Source organism: Poecilia latipinna, unplaced genomic scaffold (genome assembly GCF_001443285.1).
Source record: "Poecilia latipinna isolate Pla-1442-1.1 unplaced genomic scaffold, P_latipinna-1.0 Scaffold1356, whole genome shotgun sequence".
NCBI classification, from domain to species: Eukaryota; Metazoa; Chordata; class Actinopteri; order Cyprinodontiformes; family Poeciliidae; genus Poecilia; species Poecilia latipinna.
In genome coordinates, this window is record NW_015113972.1 from 162013 (window position 1) to 179281 (window position 17269).

The following is a 17269-nucleotide window of genomic DNA, read 5'->3' on the forward strand; positions in this document are numbered from 1 at the left end:
TGGAGAAATATCAAATTTAACTTTGGTGACTACCTTCTCTATGGCATGATCTGTATTCAGTACAATACTTGTGGAACCTGACAGAAAAGTTGAATCCCTTTGTTTCTTAACTTTTCTGCTAGCATTGGCATCAGGCTTAGCATAAGTCCAGAAGCTCCTGCAAGGACAAGCCTGATCTGTGTGTACAGTTCCTCAACATTCACTCTAAAAGATTGTAGTTTCTTCCTGTAGTTGCTTGTTTTTCCCCAGTTACAAGATGAATGCCATAATGAATGCTGGGTAAAGTTTTGAGATGATTCATCGTCGTCTCATTTCATTACATCAGAAGCGGAGGTGTGTACCCTTTTTTAGAGACCCTTCAGTGCTGTATCCGCTATAAAATGTTCTGTGAATAATCTTCCAGTTACTGTTGAACTTTGCCTCTACAGGATTGTCAGGGCTGCTACGCATCTGATGTCAGCCACTCATAAACAAAACAGGGCATTCCTCTGGCATGTCCTGACAGCAGCGAGTGGGAGGAAGTGGCTTTCCCCAGAAGCACCAATGCTGGCAGGGAGATCTGCTCCAACAGGTTTCTGCCCTGGCGTGGAGGTAATCACAGCCAGACTGGAGAGTGTTTTCCTTCCAAACAAGGAGGCTGCTGCGCGAAACCCCATTAGCTGGGTGTGGTTCAATGGGACGACTTCAGATGTGCACGTTTGTTTGTGACGATGCCTTTGATTACTTGAATTATGTATTAACTTTTTACTCAAATTCAGGGGCTTGAATTTAACAGTTAAGATTATAAGGCATGCTGCATTCCAGAAATCATTAGCATGCTAAGTCTTATCAACAATGCATAATTAGGTCAGTGAAGATAGCTATGTGAAATCCAATAAAACTTGAATAAACTGGCTAACTGTTATAGTATTGACCCAGGTGGTGGTGCTTCCTGCCTACAGCGCCACCATCCACTAAGACTCCCTGAAGATAGTTGGATGATACGAGTTGCAACATTTCGCAGACGTGGAGCTGCTGCAGGTAATGGAGTCTCTCTTTCACTTTCATCATTACAGGGTCATTAAAACAGATTCAGATGAAACAAAAATAAAAAGCTTCACCTGCAATAAAGTTTTGAAAGTTATGCACACAAAAACAGGTTGTTGCTTTAAAAAAAAAAATTACCAGCAGAACTTACAATGTTGTTGCTGCAGGTGCAACCAATCAGATCACAGCAGCAGATCGGTAACAAATGTGAGTTGGTCTTATTAATCATTTGATTTCTTTCATTGGGATCCAGTGCTGTGGTCTCTCATGCTTGTGTCACAGAAAAGAGGGGAATCACCATAGCAACCAGTGATTTAATACTCTCGGAGTGTTTGATTCTTACGTTAGTCAACAACTTTCTCTTTGTTTTAATCCATCATGAGTGCTGCTCTGGACAATGCACTGCAAGAACTGTGTGGAGCTTACATTGAAAATTAAGGGAGAAGCTCCATAGTTGTTGCATACAGGAAGAGGATTTTCAAAATAAAACTTTATAAAGTAAGAGTGTATAGAGCTTAACTTATTACAAAACTGGGTCCAAATTCCTGAGGACCTTGGAAAGATAAAGTTGATGCATGACGATCGTACTATTCGTGAACAATTTGCCAATTCGAGGATTTTCTTTTCTAGCACATGTCTAAAATATTCTAGAGAAAATACAGCACGGAAAGTGAAACACCTAGCCGCAATGCTACTTGACATGCTATTAGCTGGTGTTTGCTGAATAGCCAATCCAGGAGCGAGATTCATTACCTTTGCGCTAACTGGTTGCTCTTAACGGCATAGAAGAAGGCGTTTGAACTTTTAATAGCTAAAGGTTTTTTTAGAGGGGACCAGAACCTTTCTTGCAGTAGACTCTTAGTATTCTCATTGAGCATTCAACTAGGGTTACCACCTTTCAGAAATTAAAATAAGGGACCAGTCCCTACATATGTAGGGTTGCCGTCCCGTAAAATACGAAATCGTCCCATAATTGGCTGTTAGATGTAGCGTCCAGTACAAAACAGACACTGGACGCGATGTTTTCCGTATTCTACAAATGTGTATATATAATAACAAATAAGTTGTCCCCGAGTACTTCATATAGTAGGTTGCCCCAGTCATTGTTTGACTCACGGTGTTGATGTCGCGATATTGTGCCCAACTGCTTTCTGGGTAACACAAACTAACCGACATGCTGCCGCCGACGCTACATTTAACAGCCAAATACGGGACGGTTACGTATTTTACGGGACAGGTGGCAACCCAAAATTCAACAGTAGAGGCCAAGCTTCACCATCACAACAACATTAAATCATTTATTCTAATGGCGTGTCGAAATGTCATGTTTTTGTTCTTCGTGGCCCCGCGCCCTTAAATCTGAGTGACGTAATAAAGTAGCTGAAATTTCCATCGTCCCTTTTTCTACAATTTCCAGAAGCTGCCATGGTGGATGTAGTTTTTATTAAAACTGTTTTCACATAGATATCCTGTGACATTTGCGTCTTAAGAATCCCCAAAATTATTTTGAATCCATCAAGCTACGAGCTAATGTCAGTGACTTGCTGTGTTTCTGCAGCTTTACCTCTTATTAAGAGAAAGGGAAACTAACAATCAGTGTGGCCTCCACCTGTCATAAAGCTTGTTAATGATTAACGAGTTTCTGTGAGAGAGAGAGAGAAAGTGTGTGTGCGTGCGTGCGTGAGTGTGTGGCGGTGCCGATGGGCGGGGCTTATAGTTGCTGCTTATCTCCGCCTTTGGACTCCACAATAAGTGCCCTTAGAAGGAAAGCCCGTCAGTCTGCGAACAGGGGAGCATTTTTTATTTTTTTGGCTCAGACTGACTTCAGCTCCCCTGCTTAAAAACAACAGAAGCAAAAACTTCGTTATTAGATTCACTTCTCTGCTCCGCTACAAGATTTTTTATTTATCATTATTTTTTGCATATTACCGTTGGACTCAGGGTTTTTTTTTCTTTCTTTTTAGGTAAGTGCAGCTTGTTTTAATATTAAAACGCCTTCATTGATTAATTCAGAACTTTTACCTGCTGTTTTTGTGTTGTTTTTTTCTTTTTCTTTTTCCAGCTCCCTGTGTAAACTTTGATTGGTTGCGACTGTAGCTGTGAGTTGTATCCAGGCTATCAACCCACAACCTAATCCGTGTGTTTGTTCTGCAGGATAATCTCCGCAAGTCTGTATCTGATAATAGCAGCAGGAGATCTGCGGTGCGGTGGTGGAGGGTGAGAGCGGGGGAAAGTTGATCTGCTGAAGCCGCGCAAGAAGCGGCAGCGGCGGCTGCTGCTGCGACACTCGGGGACATGGAGATGCTGCGGCGCTCCTCCGTGTTCGCGGCCGAGGTGTTCGACCGGTCGCCCACCGACAAGGAGCTGGTGTCCCAGGCTAAATCGTTGTGCAGGGACTACATCCACTCCAGGCTGAACCGCGTCGGGATAGGCTGGTCCAAACCTGAGCAGGGAGTGGCGGCGTCGGGAGGAAAGCTGGCGGAGGTGTCCCTGGTGGTTCAGTGGCTGTGTGAGTCCGTCATGCTTCCTACAGAAGTTTGGGTCGGGATCCATCTGGGATCCTCTGCAGAAATCCAGCTGATAGAACTGGAATTAATATGGTGCACTGCATTTATGCTATAAACATTTGACTAACTGGGACAAAAAAAAAATTCTGACTTGTTTAGGAAAACCTTTCACAACAATCTTTCATTCTGGAAGAAAACTATATTGAAACTAAATAGAAGTGTGGAGAATTAAAAAAAAANCAAGAGAAAAAAAAGCTTAAGATTAAATTAAATCTAATGTTAATTGTCTGGAAAAGAGGGATTAGAAGGAAAAATAGCCAACAAAGCTGAATCCCATGTCGTTTGTTGATCTGTATACGTTGCCATGTTTATGCAGTTAACATGTCAGCAGCACACTATTTTTTAAGTATAAAATATCATGCCAAATGTGCCTCACTAGTAAAAACAATTCTAAAGGATTTCATTCTTTGATAATGCTTTGCCTATTTATTAGCAAAAATGTAATAATTTTTTTTGCTAATAAATACTGTTTTAATTTAGCAGAAGCTACAAAATCTTCAAAGAATAATCATGAGCAGCATAATATTTATTTATAATACACTATGTAGTGATACTAACCACTTCAAGGTTGTGTTTGTATGTAAAATATGCTACCTGACAGAATACTTACATTTATCTGAGGCTCTCTCCTGTCGTTTTGTCCAAGTGTTTACCTGAAAAAATCTCCTTCTTCATTAGTAGCTATGAGGCCATTCTCTTTAGCTCCGCCCCTTACTCCATGTGTCAATTTATTTTTAAAATATGAGACAATGTACAGCATAAATTAACCACTGAATGAGAGCTGCACTCTACCAGGCACAAACGCACAAACATTAAATTATTCTAAGCCTGTGTTATGTGAACAAACTCGATTGGAGGAGCTGCCATTTTGCCATATTTATAGAAATCCGTTAAGTTGGCAATTTACTAAGAAAATGCTGACTGAAACACAGCAGGAGGAGCTCAGAGGTAGAAAATGATTCAGTTTTCTGATATGAAATCATGTTCACCATTTGCTCCAGGTGAGACGTCGTTTTGGGATGTTCTGAGCGACGGTCGCCCGCTCCGGTCCCACCATGTGACCAGTGTGAATATAACCGAGTCGTTTTTGGTGCTGAGATAAGAAATGTTGCCTGGATTAATGAATAAAGGCAACAAATCGTTTATGTCCTCATCGGTTATAAAATTTGAGCTCCCTGATTGGTCCTCTGTCTGACCTCATCTCACCTGCAAAAAGAAAAAAATAAAAGTTTTTCCCCTCCACACCGATCCGATCGTTTGTTTTTCTCTGCCGGGTTGCTGGCGGCGCCAGGTGCAGCTCACATGTTTTCACCTCAGACACTTTTGGACCAGAGAGACAAAAGTCACAAGACAAGGGGACTTGTAATGAATTCCCCTAAATTTACACTAATTGTCCTAAAATAAAGTCTAGTTTAAGTTAATTAAAGCTAAAAATGACCACAGATGGATAAGTAGATCTTTTAAAAACTGTAGAAAAAGATTGTTTGAAGGTGGAGGGGATCTATGAACCTCTCGGTGAATCTGCTCTCTCAACTTAGTGACAGTACCAGAAATGGTTTGGATGTGAATATATTGCAGTGGATTAAAGCTGCATCCTTGATGCTGGTGATGATTTTTTTCCTGCTTTAGACATGTACACTGAATCAGTTTGTGTCTTTTTAACTGTTATTTCTTGGACTGACTTTTTTATTTTATTTTTTTTATTAGAATAGTTTGACAGGAATGAGAGTAAAGAGAGAGGTGTTAAAGCAGGTAGTCAGGGAGTTGAACCTGTGACCTCCGGCATGAGGACTAAGGCCTCAATATGTGGGATTTGCTTTGCCCCTGCACCACCACAGCATCCCATGGATTGGGAATGTTTAAAGTGTATGATCTCTGTTAGTGAAATTGTATAGTCTGTCTATTTAGATGAGAATTCTGGGTTATTTTGAGCATTGCGTAACGTATTCCACATTTTTATTAGTTAGATAATTGAGACAAAATGCAGATTTTTTTATTTTATTTCTTTTAATACTAATCACTCATGATTAGCATTAATCATGAGCGATTAGTTTTTGTTCTTTCTTTCTTCCCAAAGAAAGAACAAAACAAAGGTGACGCCAGTGTGGGCAGGTCTGGCGAATAAAAGTCAAGTGGAATCCAGTTGCGTTCGAGTCACATTTCAGAGGCATGCAAGGAACGCGTTGAATTTCCAGTGAAATCCCTTCAGAGGAATCTTTCTCTTTAACGTACAGGATTAATCAATCCTTTCTCCTCAGGAGTAATTTCTAAATGCAGAAAAAAACACAGTAGACCAGGTTGTTTCTGGTTAAGGTATTGCTTTACGTTTGTGGTTATGACTCCACCTCTGTTTTAGGGTAGGAAATTCACTTGAAGCCATATATGTATGTGCATGCGTGCGCGCGCGCGTGCGTGTGCGTGCACGTGTGTGTGTGTGAATTATGTTTAGTGCTGAAAATCTGCCCTCAGATTTTGACAGAAAACTTCAACCTTCTTTAAAAAATCTTCACTTTTCTGTTTTATAATATAAACATTGGAGATGAGTACCGCTCTGATATTCACAGTAAATATGTAATCTCGGCCTCTCTGCAGGATAAGTAATACGGTGAACCGATAAACGGCAGGAAAATCCACTTTGATTCACCGCGTTTTAAAGTCGATAATTAACCGAGCTGTGTCCCGGCATCCTTCCTTGATCCATCACATGTTCTGTGTCTGCCGCTCACTTGATCATTCAGATGGTCCAGGCGGCTCATCCTGCAGCTGCGTGGATGTCTTAGAGTCAGTCCTTCATCTGAATCTGCCGTTAAAGCAGGTAGACTGGATGGCCAGGTCTGGCTGCAGCTGCAATTCCCTGAACAAATTAGACTTACCTGAAATACATTTCAATTCCCCGTGTTGCAAAGCCACTTACTCATTTGTTTTTTTATCCCGTAGAACAGTGTGCTGTGGTTGGTTTTTCTATTTCTTCTACATTTTGAGTGATTCAGTATTTCATCATGACAAAAACTCGCTTCCTAAAGAACGCCTTTGGTGACAACCCACTGGGCAGCTGGCCACCGATGTGTTTTTCTGCTTTATTTTTTTCTTTTTTTAATTTTGTTTTGCGGTTTTTCAGGTGTTGTTGTAAAAAGATGATTTGCCATCATTTTTGTTATTGAATATTTTGAGAGTACCTCTTTGTATATAAGTTTTTAGCTAAATTCCTCCTGTAATGGTGTTTACTTGTTTTCTGTGAGGTGAAGAAATTCTATCTATTTCAGGAAAAATTGGCATCAGTAAAATAATGCTGTTCACGAAGAGGATCAGGACAAACAGCAATGGCTATGTTTTATACCAAGCTGAGGAGGTATAAAAATCCAACAGGCTGGTCTGTGTGTCATGTGACCTTTACAGAAATGAATACAGAGTCATTTCTACGGAGCTAAATTGGTGTCCTAAACTTTGTTCAAAAGGAAAAAAATGAAACTGAAAGAAGTTTCAAAACTGAAAAAAGGATTTGAAACAGGGAAAAAAGCAATCAGTTTCAAATTGTTTTTCCTCATGAACAAACTTTATGGATCCAATCTAGCTCCATACATTTCTGCTCTCAGGCCAGCCAAATAAAACCTTAGAGCCGTAAATGTTACAGGACTTTTTGAAAAAAGACAACTTTACAACTTTCCTAATTTTGCTGTCTTCTTTAACAACAAAAATTGTATCCCTTTTTTTTCTGATTTTAAAATAAAAATAAACATAAAATTTAGTAAAAAGAGGATGAATTTTCTGATTTGTGGAAAAGAAAGCAAATATATTCTACATAATTTCCAAAAAACAAATCTAAAAACCCACTACTGGTTCTCTTGGTGTTACTCCCTGTAGAAATTAAATGCAAATATTGCAAAAATAAAATGATGAAAACCTGCAACTCTTATTACATCTATATTTAAAAACATTAGTTAGTTCTTTATCCTTTTTAGAGCTTGCCGCCTCAATTGCTAAAAATGACGTTTACAATAAGACCTTTACAAGATTTACAATAAGCCCATTTCCTCCAGTTAGCCACATCATGCTAGCACAGTACAGCCTATGCTATCGCTATCGCTCCAGTAAGCACCAAGAGGAAGAAGTAAGACAAAATTTATCCCCCAGCTGTCAGACAAGTTGTTCAGCTGAGGATTGAACTGTGTGTTTCGAGTTCATAGAGATGCTAGCACAGTTTCACTTTCCTTCATTTTACAAACCACAAATATTACCCCAAAAAACAGACTGAAAGGTTATCTGCAGAACCCATTAGAGCTGCAACTCAAATGCTGCAGAATTTATATTAAAAAAATCAATTAAAAGCCGCTTGACCACCATAGCATTTGCTCGTGCTAGCTGATCAGCTCCAGTAGTTTCTTTGTTTTAGTGCATGTTTTAAAAAAAATCATCTACATATGCTGTGAAATCCAACCTTACCTGTGTGTTAGGCGTTGAGAGGATGGGCCGAATGAACTCAGATTGCTCTGTTCCGACCAGGTGAGGAGTTGGAGTTCCTCCGGCCCAACATTTACCGCAACGTGGCCCGGCAGCTGAACATCACGGTGTCAGTGGAGGGCGTGGTGTCTGACGCCTTCATGGCTATCGCTGCGGACGTCTTCTCAACAGGTGTGTCTTCCTTTTACTGGGATTTTATACAATAGACCAATTTAAAGTAGTGCATAATTGTGAAGCCGAAGGATTACATCTTGTGTTAGGATGTCCTACTTAAAATTCCAACCCTAAAATTCAGCTGGGAAATGGCAGTATGACTTCAACATTGATGACAATATCTCCATGCAGTTTGACTCTGATAGTTATTTTGCAAAAAATAATGAGCAAAAAATAAATGGGGATGCACGATATATCGGTATCGGCTGATTTGAGTTATTTTTTAAACATATCGGTATTGGTCCAATGAATAAAACTGGTCTAATATTAATGACCATGTTTGTATTTATGACTGTATTTATGGGGAAGGAGGGGTGACAATGTGATATTTGTTAATTCATTCATATAGGTATTTATTATATCTGTAAATATTGGTTATCGACCATAGCAGCTGTATAGTATCAGACATTGATATCGGGCCAGATTTTTGAATCGGTGCCTCCCCAAAAAAAAAAAAAAAAAAAAAAAATCTAATCTGTTGATGTACAAAGCTGTAAAAGCTGTATAACAGATCTGCAGCTGTGAATACAGAACAAAGCTGGTTCTACAGAGTTTCTCTTTGGATGGCTGAATATGGACCCATGCCACATTTTTCAGACTTATAAAACCATGCATATTTTTTTTTTACTTCCACTTCTCTATTCTACATCATTTTATGTTTGCTTGTCATAAAATTGCAATAAGATGCACTGAAATTCGCCCGCAGGTGGATCTCAAAGCAGTAATGGTGAATAAATGTTTCTCTATTTGGAGAAACTCCTTTTGGAAGGAGGAAGCTCAGAGTATCAGGCAAACACAACGAAGATACAGAGCAAATGGGGAACTCTTTCTACTTCTCTTATTGTGTATTTTTGAGTAGTTGTAAAACAGATCCACAACTTTCACTGAGTAAAACAAAACCCACCTGAAAGTTAGAGCATTACTTTTCATCTGAACCCAGGATTCCCTGTTATTTAGAAGAATTTTGGCAAACTCCCCCCCCACACCTTTTCTCTTATCCCCTGCCAGGAAAGGAATTTCAGTGGGAAACCTTCGGCCCATGTTAGGGTAAAACGCTGTCAGACTCTGATTGTTACAGACAGTTTGGACCCCACCCAAGAAGCTCAGGCATGAGTGTCAGCTGGCTTCTTTTCCTCCGGGAATATAACAAAGAGATGAGCTGCAAAGGTTATCTGGGCTGGATCGGGTTAGCCTGGTCTATTTTTAGTGAGTCCAGTTTGAGGTTAGCTGTATTTATTCAAGAATGTTCTAATGGTTAGGATAAGTGATGGTCAAATTCCATTCAGTGCATATAATTTATGGCCCAACCCTTCCATAAACTCAGAGTGAACGTGCAGCAAATGGGCTCAGACGAGTCATTGTGTCGAGAGGAAGTCCTGAGCAGCTGGAGATCATGACCACAAATGCCTCATCCGCGAGAGTTTGGTCTCAAATGTCACTCTGCGCTTTGTTGAGCAGAGATAAGCAGTTAGACTATCTGCGAGGGCTGAGGGGGGGGAATCCTTCATGAAACTTGCCAAGTCACTCCCCCCTTAGTTCCTGTCTGTCTGCTGTGAGCTTGACTCTGTCATGAGTTGCGGTTGGGGGTGGTGAGGAGAAACGCAGAGAACCCAGGTATGGTGAAGATGATAGTTTAATGATAAATTCACAGTCCAGGACAGGCAGCACGGCAGCAAATTAGCACACAGCTAATACCGGAAGCAACTGACATAAAGACTGACACGAGAAACCTCAGGACTATACAGTTCAACTGAGGAAACTGGCTGACTGACGTAAGACACGACGAATGATGCTAACAACGACGAGGATCTGACAAGAGACGGAGACTACAGGTGGACTTAAATACACACGGGGTAATCAATGGGACGAGACACACCTGGGAGACAATCAACGGGGAGGACAGGACAGAGACTCACAGGGAACAGCACTACACAGAAAAACTCAAAAATAAACACACAAACACAGATCGTGACAGACTCAAACATATCTGCACCGCTATAAGCATCCTTCCTCGTTGTTTTGATCCTAAAAAGACATCTTCAGTTTTAGCTTCTCTCTCATTGATCTAAACCATAAGGGAATTAATTAAATAAATAAATGAAATGGTGCCACCTGTAAGCATTAGCATTTAGCTGGTTAGCGCCAATATGAAGTATACGAGAAGCTAGCTAGAGAAGCCGCCCAAGCTAGAGGAAAGCTTGGAGAAAATAACAAAAGCGAAGCTGCAGTTACTCTTTTGATTTTGTCGATGCGTAGTTGCTCTGTAATGCTGCGTTCCAGTTTAGTGGGAACTTGGAGCTAACAGCGTTTTATAGTTAACATGGTGACGCCCGTAAACGTTGTTAGCAGTACCTCTAACAAACATCATTTATAAATTAAAAGCAACTTTTAATTTGTTGAGTTTAGAGTTACAGGCGCTACATGTAACATTGATTTTAAATGCAGTCTTGCATATGATCTTGTAAAGTAAACATGTTGAGTTGATTTTGGACACCCCTGGTGTAGAATAATCCAATCCACATTTTTAGCATTCGAGATTAGAGATGATCCTTTTAAACCCAGAAATTGTTAAAATGCCAAGCAGGAAAGACATCAGTAGTAATGTTAGAGAAGTTTTTTTCTTTCTGAAAGGAACACGACATCATCACTTAGGCCATTTTGACAGATGAGACCAGTGTGAAGGTATTTTGCCACAATGCAAAAACCATGACGCCGTTTTATTACAAACAACTAAAAACAAGCTATCGAACAAGGCGGCCTGTCTCGCAGCCACATGATCTATGCACCTGTGCAACAATTGAGTTGACGATTCCCTTCGAGGTTTTCTAGAGTCAAATGTGAGGCCATTTGTCTTTTAGCTGAAGCTTGGCCTAAACTGTGTCCCGCAGCAGAATGATAATAGTCCCAAACACAACAGCTAATGAACAATGACAGTAATGTTGTACTGAGAACTTAAGAGAGCTGCGCAGGAAGGAATGCCCACAAACCTCAATAAGCTGAAGCAACGCTTAAAGGAAGTTCAGGTCGAAATTCTCCCACAAAGATGTGAGGAACCGATAAAGTTGTGTAGAAAACTACCACTTCAGTAAAATTCTGCAACACACACAAAAAATGTTTTGCGAAAGGAAAGAAAAAAAAAAGATATTATGAAACATGAAGGTGACTTGTCACGTTAAATAAGACGTTATACCTCACTTGAACCTCTCTCATCATCTGTTCGCGTGAAAAAAAAAAAAAAAAATCAACTGAGATGTCAACCGGTGTTAGAAAGTCCAGATCCCACCAATAAAGAGAAACCCGATCTGTTTTTAGGAGCTTCTAGAGACGGCAGTGACAGACTGTGGATAGAGCTGCGGCTCCGTTTGGTTGTCTTGGATATATAAACACCACAGAAATAGTCTGAAGCTTTGACTGTAAATGGCATGGCAGCATTTGACAGGAACGCCGCTCTGGTAAAAGGATCTGCTCTCTAATGTAGCGAGACTTTCTGTCTGCATGCTGTCATTAATTTCTGTGTTGGGATGTTTTTGCCTCTGTACCACAGTGGGAAACCTCAAAATGACCCTGGCCTGTCTCCTGTTAGCTTTCAGCCGCACATTAGAGTGTGCAATTTGCTCTGAGCTCTAACTCGTATGTGTGTGTGTGTGTGTGTGTGTGTGTGGTGTGCGTCTCAGGAGTGACGTGGGGGAAGGTGGTTTCCTTGTACACCGTGGCGGGATCCCTGGCAGTGGACTGTGTGCGCCATGGTCATCCAGCCATGATTGACACCATCGTGGACTGCATGGGGGAGTTTGTCCGCAAGAGTCTGACCCCCTGGTTGAAGAAAAGAGGAGGCTGGGTAAGGAAAGCACTCACCCATTTCGAGAGATGCACCGATCACAATTTAGTAAAGCCTTCGATCCGCCAACACCAAAAAGCTGCTCTTTTTTTAAAGAGCTGCTTTTACCCAAATTCATAATATTAAGTGGTTAATTATTTCATCCGTTCAGGCTTAACATCAGGAGCACTGACAGATTGTGTCTTCATCATGATATGTATTAATTGGTGGGATTCAGTAGCCAGAAACTGGACATCTGTTTCCATTAAAGTTGACTCTTAAGCAGAAGACATAAGACTCTCAGTAGAAATTTTAGCATCTTTTGGTTGTTGTCAGTCTGAGTAGTATCTAAGACGATCATTTAAAATCAGTAGTGATTTTTATTTATTTCTTCTCTTTTTTTTGGTTAAACAAATCTCACGCATGGAGGTAACTTGCACCTTACGGGACTTAAAGCTCGACACAATGTTTGGTTCATCACCAAAATATGCCGGGAATGTTGAAAGAAAATTCTTTTCTGAAGACTCGCGGTCCCATTCTTCATTATTGGCAGTGTACCCTGATATAGGCTGCATCCTGTAGATCTTTCTGTTCCTTTTGACTTTTTTTTTTTTTTGTGTGTGTACCAGATAACTTTGCACCAGTCTTTCTGCTACCCATCTATGTACAGAACTGTTTGTCCTTTCGTGTCTTTCTTGGGAAAGAAGCAGTTTCTTTGCTGCTCTTTTGCTACAAGGCCATTCCCCAAAAAGTCTACACATCAAAGTGCTTGCAGTTGCACTCCCACCCACCTGTTGGCTCATCTTGAGCAATTTCTATTTGATCTAATACTCTGATCTCCAGGATGTCCTGAACCCCCAGCAGCTTTGTTTTGCTGGTTACATTCTGATTCAATGTTGCTTCCATCTGGAACCATTCACACCGATTCTGCCTCAGACCTCCTCTTTGCTCAGCTGCTTCTGGGTATTCTCGTTGATATGAGCTAACATCTGCAGCTGGTTGATCAAAACCTATGGATCTTTAAATTATGGCTGACCTTTACACAGACAAAGTTACAGAGGAAAAGAAAGATGTAAATATAAATCCTAGCTTTTGCACCGTATGACTTGAATCGTGGGAAAGTGGATTCGCAGGAAGTTCCTTTTTTAGATAAACATAAGGCAGAGGGAATAGTCCCGTTCATTTCAGTGCGTTTCAGTGTTCTAACAACAGAGTTGGACACGGTGGACGAAGAGCGACCGACAACGTGCCTCTGTCTGCGTTTGCTGGAAAGGCGGCTGTTTGCTCAGAACCGCGGCTCGCATGCCTGCGGTGTTTTGAGGAGAAGTGGAGTGTGACAAAATGATGAGCGGCGTATTGTGCCTCTGACCTCACAAGCTCAAATGAGGGAGCGACCTGTTTTTGAGCGGAGCGCCAAACCAGATCCAGAAAGTTTTCCACAGAGAGGCGGGCAGGCAGCCTGTCGGGAACCCGAGAGGGGGATCTGAGGATGGAGACGTGTTTAGTGTCAGGGCTGATGCTGCGCCGTTCTGCCTGGGGAATGTCACTCTCTGTCAAGCTAGTTATGTAAGCCGCCTTGGAAGAGCAGTTGGAAGCATTTAACTTTTTCCACATTTTGTCAAATAGCATAAGCGTCAAGGTGCTTAAGATTTTATGTGATAGACCAACATTAGGAAGAGCATTACTGAAAATTCATTTAAAAAAAAGAGAGAGAAAAGTGTGGAGTGTGGCACACATTTATCGTCTCAAAGTTTTGTAAGAACATTAGTGAACAAACGGCATCATTACCTTTCTTTGTGTTGGTCTAACGCTGTTTTACAAAGAGGAGGCCGCCAGGGGGCGCTGTGGTGGCTTCAACAAGTTGGAGGGAAGATGAGGGGGGGGGGAATGCAAAAAGTAATAAAAAACTTGAATCCCATAATTTTTTTAATCTTACATTTTTTCATCATGATTTTTCAATCTTTCTTTTTCTTAAAATCTAATTTCAAACAATAGATCTAAATGCTCTTTGGGGGGGTGGAAGGACATGACATAGAAAAGCTTGTCATGTTGTCTAACATGCAAATTTCCAGTAAACAAACTGAAGTTTATGGCTCCAATGTTGGGTGAAAAGTTTTCCAAAGCCTTTTAACCAGTGAGACAGTTTTGTTTCAAGTCAGTGTCCTGTTCGTTAAGCTACATAAAGTTATAAATTATTTTCATCCTGACAGAGCTGGCTGATCCTCCTCGCTGTGAACCCCGTCTGTGCCGCCTGCCTCTGTCCACGTCTTCCTCCAAAACGTCTCTTAAGATCTCTGTCTCCCTACAGGTGGACATCACGAAGTGCGTGGTGAACACCGGCTCCTCCTTACACTCCCACTGGTTGGTGTCTGCTGCCTTTGCATTCGGACATTACCTGAAGGCCGTGGTGTTGTACCTTCTCAGAGAGAAGTGAAAGACTCCGCCAGCGCCACGAGGGCCTCCATGGGACCAACGTTTACACTGTTTTGCACTGAGCCTCGGTCGACGGGCCGCTGATCTCCTGTCTATTTATTGTTTGCACTGCTTGTGTTAGGGCACGCTTTTTAAATTGAGTTTACACAATCACACTTTCGGACTCTTTTTTTTTTTTTTTTTTTGAAAGAAGACTTTTTTCTCTCTCAAGCTGCTGCACTGTATGTATTCCTGTATGGGTGAGTTGCATGCCATCTTGTGGTAATTAGGGGTAAATGCTTCACATCAATGAATAACCAAGACATATTCATGAGATTCTAAGTTGAACAAAGATTACCACGTCTCATCGTGGCGGTATTCATAACACAAAAAGGCAATTCTGCTATTTGACAAGAGTGTGGAGAAAATTATTAGAGAGGTTAAAGTTCAAAACATTGAAATGATTTGAGGGAAAGCAGTTCAAAACTGTATTTTGCCATGAAGTACAAAAGTAAACTAAAGAGTGCCTTGCAAAAGTATTCAAAGCCGTTAAGAGTCACATTTTTTTGATGTCACAACCACGCAGTGTAACCTATTTTAGGGGACAGACCAAAACCAGATACTGTTTATGTTTTAAATAGCTAACTTTATTCTTGACTGCTGTTTTCCTTAATTCTTGTTCACTAATGCTCTCTATCAGAGGCCTTCAGCTGAGTTTATACCAAGATTAAATTACACACAAAGGCGGACTCTATTTGCTAATTAGGTGAAATTTGAAGGCAGCTGATTGAATTTGAAAAGTGGGTGGAAAACAAATGCAAAACACTTTTTTTTGTTAATAAAGCATGTGTAAATTTCCTTCCATTTCAAAAACATGAACAACGTTTAGTTTGTCCATCACTTATAATCCCAGTAAAATACCGTAAGGTTTTCAGATGTTAGACATTCCAAGGAGGTTAAATACTTTTGCAATGCTCTGATTCACATGGGAATTTCATTTTTTTTTATATCAAAGAACAAATAAATTATTTAAGAAACATTAAAGATGAGTTCCTAGTGAGGTGTTTCTGACCAAGTTTCCCTCCATCTCTATGGTTACCACTATTGTTGCTGCACTGTAAAAGGAGCTGTTAAGCGATGATACTCATGCAGATTGTAAATAGATTTTATTCCATGAATAATGTCACTGCTGTGTGTAGCATTAAGCAACCTATTAAATAAATGTTTGTCAGAACTGTAAATAGTAATAAATGGTATAAAATTGATTTTTCATTTGTTGCAAATGACTTTTTCTTTGTAATTTAATGTAGAAATGAGGATGTTTTAGATTTTTCTTACTCTTCACTATGCAAAGATAATGACAATATTGTATTAATACTTATTTTATGAAGTTTACTCCACCCAGCTATTTTCCTCTTTGCTCTATTTTCAAGATGCAGTCGCCAACTAACCTTATTTATCTTCAGAAGCTGTTTTTAGCTTCAGATCTGTGGTTGATGCACACAATTTAAACATGATCAAGCTCATGGATGGCTCATCTCCTTCCACATATTATTACAATACTGGGATATTCTAATGGCGTTTTTGCTTGTAGGTCATTGTTTTAGCCACATTATCTAGGAAATGTAGCTCAGGATCAACCAGACTAGCAGAGCTCCAGAGTTTTTGAGATTTTTCAGTGAGTTTGAGGTATCTCTGACACATCCACAGGTGTTTCTCTAATTAACATGGATGCGAATTGGCCTATCAGAAGCTTACAAAGTCATTGCATCATCATTTGGTCTTTGTGCTTTTGTTGATAGTAATCTCAGTGCATGTCAGATAAGAAATCTCTTGGAATATTCTGCCATTAGGAACATATTTTGGGAATAGAAACTGACCTAAACCATGTGAGAAATATGCCAATTTTCTTTTTAAATTTTTTACTGTGAATGTTGAAATTTGGTTTCAGTTATTTTAACTACCATTAACTACCAAAGCTTTATTTTTAATTTCACTATGACTCTACTTCACTGGCCAACACAGCAGCATGGTTGTTATTGCCTTCAGGGTCCTGGGTACAAATCTCACCTTGGAGATTTTCCGCATTGAGTTTGCAGGTTCTGCTCCCTGCACATGCGTGGGTTTCCTCCCACAGACCAAAAATATGTGCCATATGTTAATTTGTCTCTAAATTTCTCTTAAGAATGAGTGTGAGTGCTTTAAAGCTATATAGTAAAAATAATAAAACATTCTGAGGCGGTTGTTGTTCCAAAAACAAATGTTTTCACAATTGAATCATGATTCATTGGGTTTTAGGCCAACTGACATCTTCCCGCTCTCTAGTGACATGCGGTCAGGGGAGGCAGGTGAGGCAGAGTCTCATCTATCGTCATGGAAAAATAATATATAATAATAAAATCATTTATATTGCTATTTTCACCCTGTGGTTTGTACTATAAAGTATCTATTTTTTACTTAGCTTAACCAATTCTGATTAGTTTTTTCTTAAAAATCGCTGGATTTTAGCATTTTCCCATTCAAATGCTCAGAAGTGAAGCCGGTGAGGCAGCAGTGAGCTGAGCCTCACCTGGGATTCCGCAACCTCTCGATAACTGCACTGGCTGCCATTCTATGGGGGCATGTTCGTCCTGTCTGTACACCAGCAATAAAATGGCTAAAAAACATTTAATATATGGACTGATTTTCCATAATTTCGCTTATGTATATAATGTACATTGTTTGTATCGTTTTTTGTGTGCGGAGGAGCGATCAGAAACGGCAGAGAACAGACTCC

At 40.2% G+C, this 17269-nt stretch overlaps 1 protein-coding gene across 2 annotated transcripts; it reads left to right on the forward strand.

Moving 5' to 3' along the window:
* The first annotated feature begins 948 nt into the window (after window positions 1-948).
* On the forward strand, window positions 949-15765 carry boka (BCL2 family apoptosis regulator BOK a). Of its 2 annotated transcripts, none has more exons than XM_015056125.1 (5): window positions 949-1020; window positions 3181-3535; window positions 8094-8222; window positions 11939-12102; window positions 14390-15765. In XM_015056125.1, the coding sequence occupies exons 2-5, from the start codon at window positions 3322-3324 to the stop codon at window positions 14513-14515; spliced, it is 633 nt and encodes a 210-aa protein (XP_014911611.1). In that variant the 5' UTR covers window positions 949-1020; window positions 3181-3321; the 3' UTR covers window positions 14516-15765. The 2 variants fall into 2 exon arrangements, with proteins under 2 accessions (XP_014911611.1, XP_014911612.1); XM_015056126.1 differs by lacking the exon at window positions 949-1020 and adding an exon at window positions 2766-2990.
* Window positions 15766-17269: the final 1504 nt, after the last annotated feature.

Coding starts and splice junctions, on each gene's coding strand:
- boka (XM_015056125.1), top strand. CDS start 3,322: ATGGAGATGCTGCGGCGCTCCTCCGTGTTCGCGGCCGAGGTGTTCGAC. Junction 3,536..8,093: donor CCTGGTGGTTCAGTGGCTGT/GTGAGTCCGTCA, acceptor TGTTCCGACCAG/GTGAGGAGTTGGAGTTCCTC. Junction 8,223..11,938: donor TGCGGACGTCTTCTCAACAG/GTGTGTCTTCCT, acceptor TGTGCGTCTCAG/GAGTGACGTGGGGGAAGGTG.